The 13,036-nt window shown below is 53.3% G+C and overlaps 1 protein-coding gene across 2 annotated transcripts in view; it reads right to left on the bottom strand.

Moving 5' to 3' along the window:
• Positions 1–13,036, bottom strand: part of LMO1 (LIM domain only 1) — a 41,681-nt gene that overhangs the window by 25,082 nt on the left and 3,563 nt on the right. The window contains exon 2 of one of the 2 annotated variants that reach the window (XM_019456214.2): positions 11,696–11,955. The exons of the other annotated variant lie outside the window; for it this stretch is intronic. Coding sequence (XP_019311759.1) covers positions 11,696–11,720 — 25 coding nt within the window. The 5' untranslated portion in view covers positions 11,721–11,955. The remainder of the gene's footprint in view (positions 1–11,695; positions 11,956–13,036) is intronic. 2 annotated transcript variants of the gene reach the window in all.

Genomic DNA, 13,036 nt, shown 5'->3' with positions numbered 1-13,036 from the left:
AAGAGCAGTGTGAAAACATCCAGGGGACAAAAAGGCAGGTGACACTCTGTACTTGGGCTGACTACCAGGTCAGAACCCTGTACCTGCGGGAGACCTGTCCACTGCCTTTTGCTCCTCCAGAGCCCTAGCTCCTGCCAAGACACCTCACAGATGGAAAACAGCTTCTGGCTTGAGTAAGAACCGTTGATTGCTAGAGACAGCCTCTAACTGACAAGCAAAGAGATGGGGTATAGCCCCGGCATCCCATCGTGGGCTGGAGGCAGCCTCTGCTGGGCCTCAGACTTTTCTACTCAGAAAGTATCTTAGAGACATTCAGCTGAGAGAGGGAATAGATGCTTCTTGGTGCCTTAGTTTCCCTGCCATAAAAGGAGGTAACTAACCAGGATCCCTTCAGGCCTGAGGCTGTGACTTGTGTTCACTGGCCTCCAGGCTCTGGGCTTGCTTCAGGGGTCCCCTCTGCCTCTTAGTTGTGGATCTGCCCGGGAACAGCTGGAAACCAGACCATCCACCTGGATTCAAATGTGGCAAGACCAAGTATGGAGGGCCGGAGGCCAGAGATGTCCTCGCCTGGAATCTCTACTTCTCTGACCCCAGGACACCAAAGAAAAAGCAACCTTGTCAGGATGGTTTCTTGCTCCTGGCCTTGGCCTCAAAACATTCGTTCCCCACAGTTATGTCTCCATACACAGTACCACTAGGCATCAAGCCGCCAGCAGCCCCTGTGATGTAAATAGTGAAGCACAGACCCAGAGGGTGGAAGGGGCCAGTCCGTGGACATACTGTGAGTTGGGGACAGAGCCAGGCTATGGGTGCAGGAGTCCTGGCTCGGCCCTGTGCTCCAGCTCATAGGAGAGCCTCCTCTAGTCCTGCTCCCATGTGAAGAACTCTTCAAGTGGTCTCCACCCAGGCTGCCCCAAAGATGCTGGCCCCCCCTGGCCTGGCAACAGCCAGGGGGAGGTTGAGGCCCTCAGTCCAACAGCCTCAGAAAGACTGGCTCAGGAGGAACCACCCTCACCTCCTCCCAGAGTCACCACTGAATGAGAAGAGAGGCCCTTAGGTAATGAACAGCTGCTCTGTAAGCTCCTAGTGTCCTCAGCAAACTTACCATCTGTCAAACAAGGAATCCAGAGGTTTCCATCCCTAACCCTGGTCCCTGTGTGTGCTTACAATCAGTGCTACTGCCTCTTACCACTCGGGTCAGGGAGGCCTAGGAGTGTCTTTACCACTACCTCCCCAAGCTTATGGCAGGCAGAGGCCTGGTTCTCATCGCAAGTCTGCCACATACCAACTTGCTGGGCTATCCTAGGCAAGTGTCTTTCCCTCTCTGAGCACAACCTCCTCCTCTGCAAAATGGGTCTAGTGTTTGATCTTCCAGACTCCCAAGGGAGCCGTGAAGATTAAGTGAAAGGCTTTGAGACATCTGTGGCTTTCCCTGGTGTGAGGCAGAGGGAATGGGCCTCCTGGGGATGGAGCTGATATTTCATTCTCTCTGGGGGAGGCTAAACTGTTGGACACCTGAGGCCTGAGATGCTGTGCCAGAGGCTCACCTCTCACAGTAGGCTGATTTCTAACATGGTCCCAATGATCCCATTTTCTATTATTCATGCCCTTGTGTAATCCTCCCACTTCCTTGAGTATGAGCTGGACCTAGGGACTTGCTCCCAAGGAAGAAAATGCAGTCAAAGTGATGGAATGTCACATCTGTGATTAGACGTGTCACATCTTATAAAAGACTGTGAGCTACTGCTTGCTAGCAGACACTCTCTCTTGACGGCTTTAAGGAAACAAGCTGCCATGTTGGAGAGGCCCACGTGGCATGGAAATGAGAGCTGTCTCTGATCCACAGTCAGTTAGGAATGAGCCCCCCCCAGTCCAACAGCCCATGAGGAACTGAATCCTGCCAACAACCAAATAAGTGAATGGGAAAGCGCAATCCCCAGATGAATCCCGACATGAGACCACAGCCCCGGCCAACACCGTAATTATCATCTGTAAAAAAGACCCTGAGCAGAGGACCCCGCTAAGCTGCACCTGGGCCCCTGACCCATGGAAACCATGAGATTAAAAAATGGGTGTTAAGATGGTAAATTGTGAAATAATGTGTTACGCAGCAATAGGTAGCTAATACACTACCTCACTGGCGTACCACACAGGGCAGGAACCTCTCCTCAGGCCAGAGAGAGGGGACCCTGAAGATCCATCTCAGCCCTATAATCCACGTTGCTGTGAGTTTCCCTATGGAGTCCAGTCCTTGCTGTGGAGTACTCAGGGGAACCCAGAGGACAGAGCCCCCTTGCTTTCTGTTGGGCCGACCAGGAAAGCAGGCAGAGCTGACCCACCTCACCACGCCATAGCCCTAGGTCCTTTCCAAACAGCAATTCTCCTGGGTCTCTGAACCCCACGCATGTCTGGAGCAGAGTCAGTATTTCAAAGCACAACCACTTCCACTTTCTCCCCTGTTCCTCACTAAAACCTAAGGAAGGTTAGGGAACCGTACCAATCATCTACAAGACCATCAGGAGCCTGGCCAACTGAAGCCTCGATGGACCTAGCAGACGGTCTTAATCATACCTGTTTGACTAGTCGGAATTACGATTACCATTTGTCATTCAGAATCACTACACGGCAGAGGCAGGATCTGAACCCAGTCTGTGTGACTCAAAGCCCACGTGAGCTCCCCTTGTTTTACAAAAGGGAAAGCTGAGAAACAGGGCACTCCAGCATCCGGATGGCACCCGCAGGCAGTCCCCCGCATAGTCCTTCCCAGACACCAGGGATCAGGAATTGGACCTTGTAAAGATTCAGGGAAGGGAGAGACAGGACAAAGCACATGCTTGGGCCCGAGCGGCGGCCACTTACATGGGAAGACTGAGTCTCCGTCCCCTCTCTATCAAGTCATCACACCAACGGGTGAGGCTGAGTTATTAAACCTCCCTTCTGGGGTGCCACACAGGTTTTCTCCACTGAGACTCAGAGCGGAGGGGTGGCTGCTCCCGCCACACAATATTAAAATGTCAGGAGTTTAAGGCCTGCGCTGGTTGAGTCATAAGTTATCAGCACCCAGTGAGGGCCGACAGAATGCCTCCCTTAAATTATTAAGCAGAAAGCGTCAGACTGTAATATTTTGCTAAACCGAAGTACAGACACAGACAAAGATGTCATTTCAATATTTGAAACCAGCAAGTTTAATTTAAAATAAGAGCAAACCAATAAGCTCAGAACATAGTGGCGTGTGAGAGGAAAATTATACTGTGAGAGGAAAAAAAGTGGAAGGACTTAAGAAATTTATAAAAGTAATCTCCAAGTGGAAATTAGAAATCAAGGCCTAGAAACAGAATAACACAAAAGAAATATTACTGTCCACTTTCTAAATCAATATAACACTGCTCCACGCCGGAATTACCATGGTAACTCAAGTAAAAAGAATCAAGCAATTCTTATTATTTCAAAATAAAATCACAGCCTGAAGCCTGGGTTTTATTACAACCACTGATAGATCGCTGGCTTGTATTTATCTGAAATATTGCTTTTCAATCAGCTGGTTTATGAATGTACACAGGCCTCTCACCAGCCCACTTACCGCCCCGTTTTGAGGTGAGGGGCTAACCAATGAATTGATTCCTGACTGACTGCATCTGCATACACGCCCAGGCTGGAGTTAGCCCTGGTAACCACGGAGCTTCTCACCCCTTCCAACCATCCAGGGGCACTGCAGGGCAGAGTGGAAAAGCCAGAGAAGGCAGCGGGGGGCTGACCTCATTGTGGTTCCCCTCCAGGCCTGCTGCCTCCAATGGCAGCCCCGAAAAACCACGCAGACAGCCAGCTTCCCTCACCTTGTCCCCAGGCATCCTGGCTGGCTGGAACACCAGCTGGCTCCACCTCTTCTCCCATGAACCCTCCCTGGGTGTCCTTCTCCCCCAGCTCCAAGTCTGTCAGTTGGAACAGGGAGGCAGCCGAGCGCAGAGAAGGACGGCACACTCTGTAGTCAGATGGCCTGAACTCAGGCACTTGCAGGTGGGGGACCTGCGACCAGCTAGCTACACAGCCTCTTTGGATGGCGGTTTTCTCATCTGTGAAATGAGGATAATACGAGCAGCTCTTTCTAGGGTGGTTCAGGGTATTATGTGAGATCTTACATGGGAGATGCTTTGGTGGACTGAGTACAGAAATGACCCCAATTCTCTACTCCTCCTGCTGGTATGTATGCACACCCTTTGTAATGTGAGTCTCTACCTCTTTCCTTTAAGGGCAGAATCTGACCAGCCCCACCCAGTCTCTGAACTTGGGCTGGCCTTGTGATTTATTTTGGCCGACAGAATGTGGCAAAAGCGAAACCTGTCAGAACCAAACCTCGGCCTCAAGAAACCTTGTAGACTTCCACTCTACCTCCTGACCTGTCTCTGCCATGAAAACAGGCTGGAAGGGCTTGCTGGATGATGAGGGACTTGTATCCCTGGTGTCCAGTGGATCGGCCATCTGCCAGGCATGAGAGAGTTCAGTTGAGACCCGAGAAACTGCTCAGCCAAGCCCAGCCCAAATCACTGACCTACAGATTCAAGAGCCAAATGGATACTTGTTGTTTTGAACCTCTGAGTTGGGGGTGGTTGGTTACGCAGCAATGTCTTACTAACACACACACAGTGCACAATGCCTCACTTTTAAGTAAGGGTTCAGTAAAACGATAGCAAGTGTGTTTCTATGACTCCTAAAGACTGAGAAGCTGCAGCCAAAGAGATCAGACTGTAAGCTCTGCACAAAGCAATGTTGCTCCAGAGGCATGAGGCTTCCTGGCTTATCAAGTGTGTATGTGGATGTTATCATTCCCATTCTAGAGACATGAAAACTGAAGCCCAGTAAATTGTCTGAAGTCACATAGCAGTCAGCTGGGACCTAGTACGCAGGTCTCCTGAATCAGGCTGTACTCGAAGACAGCAGGCCACTCAAGACAGCTCAGTCGGGAAGAGGCAGGAGTTAGGAGCCAGTGACCCACTCTGACCTGGCAGGCCTGCACTCTGACGCATCTGCCCCTGCAACCTAGACCGGCCTGCTCACTCCTGTCACATCACCTGCCTTTACTTTGCCTCAAGTTGTGTCAGCCACTGTGGACTCCTGCCTTAGACAAAACACAAAATGAACACACTCCAACAAGAGACCAGCTTGTTGCTAGGTAGGGTGGATGCGACTCTGAGCATGGCTTGGAATGGTCTGTAAGAGGCTCTGACCACCTGTAGGCTCCTGCAAGGTCATCTACAGGGGAAAGGGCATGCCAGGCGAGGGGAACAACATGAACGAGAACACAGTGGTAAATGCCGGAGTCCGCCTGCAACACAAAACCAGAGCGAATACGTTAGCCCCGCACTGGACAGCTAGCATGGCAGAGGGTCTCAGGCATCATGTCAGGATAGCAGAGGCTGGGTTCCTGGTTGTAGCAAGAACCAGGAGAATGATGCTAGGTGGGATGGGAGGATGGCAGTGGCAGAAAAGAAACAGGTGGGTCCAGAGCCCCAGATGAATGCAATCCAGGGGTGTGCTGATAAATACTTAACAATTGGCTCTCTGAGAAAAAGCCCTTATTTGTATGGTTTGCCGATTTCCACGGTATTAATACTCCCACCATGGCTGATTTCAAGCTATCAACCTGATGCCACGGAACTCAGAGTTGGGAAGAGATGTGTAGGCCAGTGCAAGTTGGCTCCACTGGTGTGGTCCTATCCTGAGTGCAGACCTGTCAGGAAAACTCACCCTAGCAATGCCATGAAGAGTTAAGCGTGAGGGTGGGAGGATGTCCTGCATGCCTCCATGTCCTTCAATTATAGACACGGCAGGTAGGATGGGTTACATGCCATATGCACCTTTGGGGTGCTCTGGTCCATGAAGGCCCAGACCAGGTTAGAGCCCATCAGCACATGCCAGGAGGACTTCCATTTGAGGACAGAATCGTGTCCTGTGGGCTGTCGGCAGGCTGGCTGGGGCCACGACTGGAATGCTCAGGCACCCGGTGCCAGTATAGCTGATGTCTCGCCTAGTCAGAGTTTTCTACCACCTCATCATGCCTTGGAGAGAGGGTCAGAGGTCATGGAAGCTGGGCACAGAGCTCAGAAAGGTGCTGAATCTCTGCGCTCCCTACAGAACCCTGGGCAACTCTCCTGCCCACTTTCCTCAACCGTCCCCCTATAAATGGATGGGCTTGCAAAGAGTGGTCTTGAAGGCTTCTTCCTACAATGCTATCTGCCTTGGAGATCTGGACAGTGGTAACTAGTGAAGACAGCCTGCCTCCTGGATGGCAGTGATCAATGGCCATGATGGGTAAACTGGAAGAGGGAGAGTGAGTGAACAAGGCACCAAATCGGGTGCCAGATTATTTGATCATACTCCAGCTGTGTGGAGAACACTTCACACAGGCATGAGGCCTCCTGGTTTATCAAATGTATACACAGATATTATCTTATTTAATCCTCATTAACAACCCAACCATTTAGACATGGTTGTTCTCATTGTGGAGATGAGATGGTATGGAGGCAAAGCAACCTCAACATCAGGTGGGCATGGAACACAAAACCACAGTGGGCACGTTGGACCTGCACAGCTTAGCAGAATGGGGGAGGCAGCAATGAGCCCAGTGGTGCCTGGCACACTGGGGAACCAATGCCCTTTTCCTCTACCTTCCTCCCTAACTCCTTCCAATCTCCTAGCACCCCTGATCAGGAGTTCCTCTGGTCCCTGGAGGTGGATCTGAACAAAAGCCTTGGCCTGCGGGCTACTTATGGGCAGGCCTGCCCTGGTGGATATAGCTCTGGAGGGGGTCTGCATTTGGTGGGGACCCCAACATGGCTTGGGTCGTGTCCCTGGGAGGCTCTCCAGCTCCGTCTCCTGCTCAGAGGAGGCCTGGTCTGTCCATCCATGGCCACTTCTCAACTCTGGCAGCCAGGTGCCCGCGGCCCACTGCTCTGAGGCCGAACCTCATGTTCCTCTGCCCACGACCACAGAGGGGTAGCCGCCAATGCTTGCTGGCAATCATTCATCTGTTCCAAGGGAGAGAGACCAAAATAGATCTCCTCTTGGTCCTGCTCACAAATGGGGCCTGCTGGGAGGCTCCTTAAATGGAAGTGGGTGGGGCAGCCACCTGGTCTGACTCTGGGACACTGGCTGGGGTGGGGAATCAATTCTCTGAGGGATGAAAGGCAGGCCCAGGTTCTAGGAAAATGCGCACTTCCATGTGCTAAAAGCATCTTTGTGGGACATGTTCAGAAAGGGAGAGAGAGACCGTAAGAGAGACAGGCAGCTCCTGCAGCGACAGAGGCCAAGTGAGCGGCCACGTCAGCGCCAAGCCCCGGCACGCAAAGGGTGAAGCTTTTAGGCGAGCAGCGGCCAGTGATCTCAGCTTCCCCCAGTCCTAATGCTCCTGAAAGGCTCTCTCCCACTCCCTGTAATTGGGCATCAGTAGTTAATGCAGTATTGACTGCATTACACGCTCCCGTGCCTCCCCTCACTAATGCCAATTGCATCACCTTGTACAGTCACCGGCTTGCTTAGCCAATAGCCGTTAAAAGCAATCCAAATCATGAATCATATGGGAAACTTTTAGCAAGACACTGCCATCCAAGGAGACAATTTACAGTTGAGTTAATCTGGGTACATTAGCGAGACATGGATTCTGGACGACAGACCAATTTATGTTGTTTCCCTGTCCCCCACCCCCCCTTAGTGCTCCATGTGGGCAAATGAACGGAAGAGCAGGGAACAGAGAAACGCACCTGCTTCTTTACCCAAGGCTCTGGGAGGGGGTGAGGGAGACCCATCTTTACAGGCTCTCTGCCTGGCTGAATTGGGGCAGGAAGGGTAAGCAGCTGTACATGCTGCTCAAGATCTGTGAAGCCTTGTTTTCAGCAGCGAGGAGGTAGCTGCGGCCGGAGCTGGCATGGGAGCTACAGATGGAGACCCTTCTCTTCTAGGCACCAGGCAAGTGTCAGGCCTGGGCCCCATGCTATTGGCCTCACAAGGCCTTTACCAGTCCTCAGTAGGCACCAGTATCTGCTGGACTCTGACTTCCTGCTGACCCACTGGGGTCTCTGGCATGGAACAGCACCAGGGCCCACTTCCTGCCTCTATCTCTGGGGCCAGGAAGGTCCTGGCCACACTCTGCTAGGAGAGACCCCCAAGGACTCTTCTCAGTCCAGAGCGTGATGGGCTATCCCAGGAGGCCTTGCCAATGGCTGAGCAAAAGCTGGTCAGTACCCAAGAATAGCCAAGAGCCTGCCCTGGTGGATCAACCAGGTCCACTGTGGAGGTCACACTCATAGTGGTCATTAACAATTGAAGACTCGCTGTCTGGCCCTCCTCAGTCCAGCTCCACTGTCCTTAGGCAATTTCACTTATTAAAAATGCTCTAAGGATCATGTCTGGTGTTTAGTTCTCCAATTTGCCTGCTGTGCCCTGTGGTCACTCCAGTCTTCCGGCTGGGCCTTTCCAGAGGCAGCTTACCTGCCCTTCTCTAGCATGTACCCGGTCCAACAACCCCGAGAGGGTGCCCTCGGCATCCTCTCCTGCCCAGTCCCAACCCAAGGCTCTCACTGCTCCTGGGGCTGCTGGACCCTCTGCTGCCTGCCTCTACTCAAGGGTCTCTTCTCCAATGGCCTGAGGGCTAATCTGGCTCTCTGTGCTCAGAGCTCCCTTTGCTCTCCTAGATTGCAAGCCTCTCCGGAAGGCCCGCAGCCTAGTGCCAGCTCAGGCACAGGTGCCAGGGAAAGAAGGGCTGTTTCTCCGGGAAAGTTGGAGCAGGGCTTCCTTTGCTGACAGGCAGGCCCGACGGCATTTAGAAAGCCTGGACCCTGAGTTCCAGTAAAGTGGAGATGGCTAGGCCAAGAGCAAGCGTCCAAATGAAAGCAATTAATCTTAAAACCAGAAGTTTAACCATTTGCAAAACAGATCTTTCCTCTCTGTGGTGGCCCTTCACTGCTCGACCTAATGGATTACTTTATTAATAATGCACTGTGCTTAAAAGCAAAAAAAAAAAAAAAAAATTTTTTTTTTTTCTGACGATTCAATACTTCAGAAAGTCTCTTAAACCCGTTGCTACGGCAAAGCGATTGATATTTTATTATCTTTCAGAAGTGCAACATGAAAGCCCCGCAGCCCAGCAGAGCAAGAGCTTTGGTCCTCGGTAGCTGGCAGACCTGACTTCAACCAGAAGAGCCCCAGCCCCTTCCAACAAGATGCTGTCAGGTGGAGAAAAGGCATTGGGGGTGGTTAATAAGGGCCCGAGTCCCTGCTGCAGCCAGACAAAGGGTGCAGTGCTGCATCCCTGAGGGACATGCTTCTTGGGGGCCCTGGGGGCCAATGCTGCCACCCAGCTCACAGGGCCACCTGCTGAAAGGGGTAAGTGCCAGGAAGAAATTAGGCAGCAGGCACAGAGGGGCAGGTGAGCGGATCTAGAGTCTTTCTCCCTTCCCATACTGACGGTGCCACCCGCAGGGGTTCTTGGAATTGGAGGAAGCCAGACTCTAATATGAAGTGGAGGGAAGATTTACGAGCAGAAAGATTGCTTTTGGAGGACACCTCTGGGCTGGGCAGGACAAGAATCAAATGGCTCCTCAGGGTCCCAGCTGTCTACCTTCCTTGTGCTGTTATGGGCCCCCAGAGCTCAGTGGTATGAGCTGTAGTGGGCACCACACTGCTTAGACTGGACAGAGAAGGGGACCAAGGGGCATCCTGAGCTCCCCTCTGCAGATCTGGTGGAGATTAGGGGAAACACATATGCCCAAGTGGTTGAGGTGCACTGCAGTCTGGAGGCAGGAGACTGGCTAAAATGACCTCCAGATATCTATTCCCATTCAGGGCTCATCTGAAAATCTTGAGTATCACAGAGCTCAAAGGAAATCTGGGATGCCTGCACAGGGCACTACCTAGGTGGCAGTGGTGGAGGTCATCTTGTCCCAGGAGAACAATCTCCCTAAGGCCTCCCAAGGATAGGGTCTGGGTGTTTTCGATTTCTGGCTTGGGCCTGAGGAGCCAAGCATGCCAAATAACCATGGCTGAAGACATACCTTGATTTCCACATGCTTTCCATCATGAGAGTACCTCCAGACACCAAGGAATGACCCTCTGCACTATCTTCTGCAAGCCCCTCATTTTACCAAGAGGGAAAGTGAAGGCTAGATATGGGCACAACAAAAAGCCTCCTCCCTCCTGGCCTGCCCTGACCCGGTCCCTTCTCCTTTTCGTTACACAGACCTGTAGAAGCCTAGTCCTATGACAGCCCACATGGGGATCCTGGAGAGAGGTAGAGCATACTAGAGATGGAGGTTACATCCATCCCAGCCAGACCCTGGCAAATACATTCTTTTGGCCAGAAACACTTAGTTCCCCCTTGCCTCTCTTACCACATACATGCTGAGAAATAGCCTTCGTGGGCTTACTGGCCACAAGGCTCCTCCACACGCGACTCCCAGACCAGACCCTTTAAATGCCCCTCCCTGATGAAGGTCTTAGAGGCAGTGGGGAGGCTAGGAGCATCAGCATGTGGTAGCAGCAAAGGGCACACCCTGTGTGACCTTGAGCAAGTCACTGAACTTGGAATTTTTACTAAGTGACCATGTCAACACCACCACTGACCTGGTGGGCAGAGGGCCCAGGCCAGTAAAGACTGACTAGCAGGTCAGAGAATGGCCACCATGGTCAATCAAAGAGGATTCCTGCTGACACACAGCAAAGCCACCTTCTCAGTTCCTTACCAGAAGTCAGGCGACAGCAGGGGTGCCAACAATTACATACTAATCTCCCTACAACACCAACACACCAGGCAACCCTCACCTATAGGGCAGGGGGGCCTGGGGCCAGCCACGGAACTGCTACTCTTTGGACACTGGGTACTCCGTTTGGGTCACAGGGCACCCGCTTGGTTTTACCCTCAAGCGCAACGGGTTCCCCAATCTCTCCTAAACATACCAGGACACACACTGCAGGGCACTACCAGTCAGGAAGGCTTTGGGGTATGTGGGACCACCTTCTAGAGGCTTCCAGCAACCCTGGCCCCTCTGTTCTGACCTGTAGGGCGCACTGAGGCTCTCGACCACAGCAGGTCATGGCACTGTTGCAGGCCGCTCCTGCAAGAGTGCTACTGGCCGGTGGCGGGACACTTGCTTCCTCTGGGCCAAACTCCCGCCTCCGCGCCCGGGGACGGGGAGATAGTGGGCCACTACTTGAGACGTCTGTCTCCCCGAGGGTCCAGCCGGCCTTCCCTTCGCCCGCCGGGCACCCAGGGGCAAGCAGGGTCTTCCCGCGCACCCGCTGGCCGCAAGCTCTGGCGTCCGATTCTCCCGAAGCCCCTGATTTGCCCGCCGCTTCTACCCTCTCGGGTTATGCGGCCGGCGCGAGGGAGATGGCTGCGGTGAGAGGAGCGGCCGCAAAGACGAAACGCCGCGCGCGGAGCGCCACTGCGCCGAGATCCGAGGGGACCCGAGCCTGCACGCGGCCCCGCAGAGCAGCACGCGGCCGGCGCACAGCCCGCCCGCCCCGGGCTCACTCACCCCTCCCCCGGCCCCACCTGGCCGCCCCCGCCCTTCTCCCCCCGCGCGCCGCCCGCCCGGGAAGCCCTGCACCGCCTGGCGTGTGTGAGCCAGCGTCCCGGCGTGTGCTCCCGCGCGCCGCGGCGGGGGGCCAAGGGGTGCGGGGCGTCGGCCCCCCGCTCGCCACCTACCGTCCTCCTTGTCCAGCACCATCATCTCGGGCGCTCCGTGTCCAGCCGCAGCTCGGCTCGGCCGGGAGAAGGGCGCCGACTCGGGGCGCGCTTCGGCGGGGCGGCCGGTCCTCGGGCAGCGAGCGGGCTCTAATTACCCGCTTGTCCGGCTCTTAACCTAGATTGCACTCAGCTAGAATTACATTCAGGAGTGAAGCACTTCGCAGATACAAAAGCAGTCTCACCTACTTTTGTGCCTCAGAATTGCAAGGAACTACGAACTGCAATTTAAAGAGGGGGGGGAGAGGGAGAGAGAACAGGGAAGAGAGGATCAGAGCCGTTTCTTTGATTCTCACCTTCTAAATGGCTCAATTTGCCCAGTATAATCTGTCTTAATGTAATTGCATTTGATAGCTCATAACCCTGGCTCTGGCAACGACACAGCTTTCAGCCTCATAAAGTGTTTTCCCCTCGGATTTAATCTGAATCTCAATCTAAAATTATATTCAAAGAGATGGGGGAATCTCGGCGGCCGTCTCCCGCTGCCTTTCTCCCTCAATGTATGAGGTTTGCACTCCTGCTACTGAATAAATGCACACATTTCCCGAGGCCCCCCTCCCTCCTGGGTTAATGGGGAGTGGAGACGCGCGGGTGCCCGGCTCCGCAGCGCCACCTGGAGGTAGCTCGGCCCCAGCTCGGCGCGTGGCTCCGCGCAGCACCCAGGGTCCTCATCCCAGACCCTTGGTCAGGTGTACCACCCTTGTCTGTCACTCACACCCCCTCAGCCTTGGTTTCTGCCCCGGGCAGATCTTTCTCTGACCTCGCGCCCTCGCTTCCTACCTGCTCTGCCAGAGGCTTCTGGTTGCTTCCTGGATTTTTGGCAAAGTTAACCCTCTGCAGGGTACAAACTCTCCCACTTTGAGTCTTAGGGCACCACCCTGACCCCAGCACCCCCCTCCCCTACCAGCAAGAGCATCCTAATTCCATAGGAAGTGGGATCCTGTCTCAGCTTCTCTCTGAGCAAGCACAGCACGGCCTTGAAGGTTTTTCTCATTGCACAACTATTTATTGAGCATGTATTATTATAAGACACTGGTGATACAGCAGTGAACAAAAGATTCCTGCTATTTAGGAGTTGAAAATTCTTCCTCTGTAATTCAGGAGGCAGGAGGGAAGACAGTGCCCATCTCCTCTCCTCCTGAACCCTACTTCTCTACTAGTGTCCAGACTGCCTACTCTAGGAAGGCCACTCTTAAATACCAAGAGGTTTTTTTTGTTTGTTTTTTTTGTGTTTTGTTTTGTTTTGTTTGTCTCGACAGTACCAAGTTCCAGGAGGGGATGGAAATCTTAATGGATTTTTTT

The sequence above is a fragment of the Panthera pardus genome, unplaced genomic scaffold, assembly GCF_024362965.1.
Source record: "Panthera pardus isolate Hobbes unplaced genomic scaffold, ASM2436296v1 HiC_scaffold_12, whole genome shotgun sequence".
Classification (NCBI taxonomy): domain Eukaryota; kingdom Metazoa; phylum Chordata; class Mammalia; order Carnivora; family Felidae; genus Panthera; species Panthera pardus.
The sequence above is the reverse complement of the archived record's forward strand: the minus strand, read 5'-3'. Positions and strand labels throughout refer to the sequence as shown.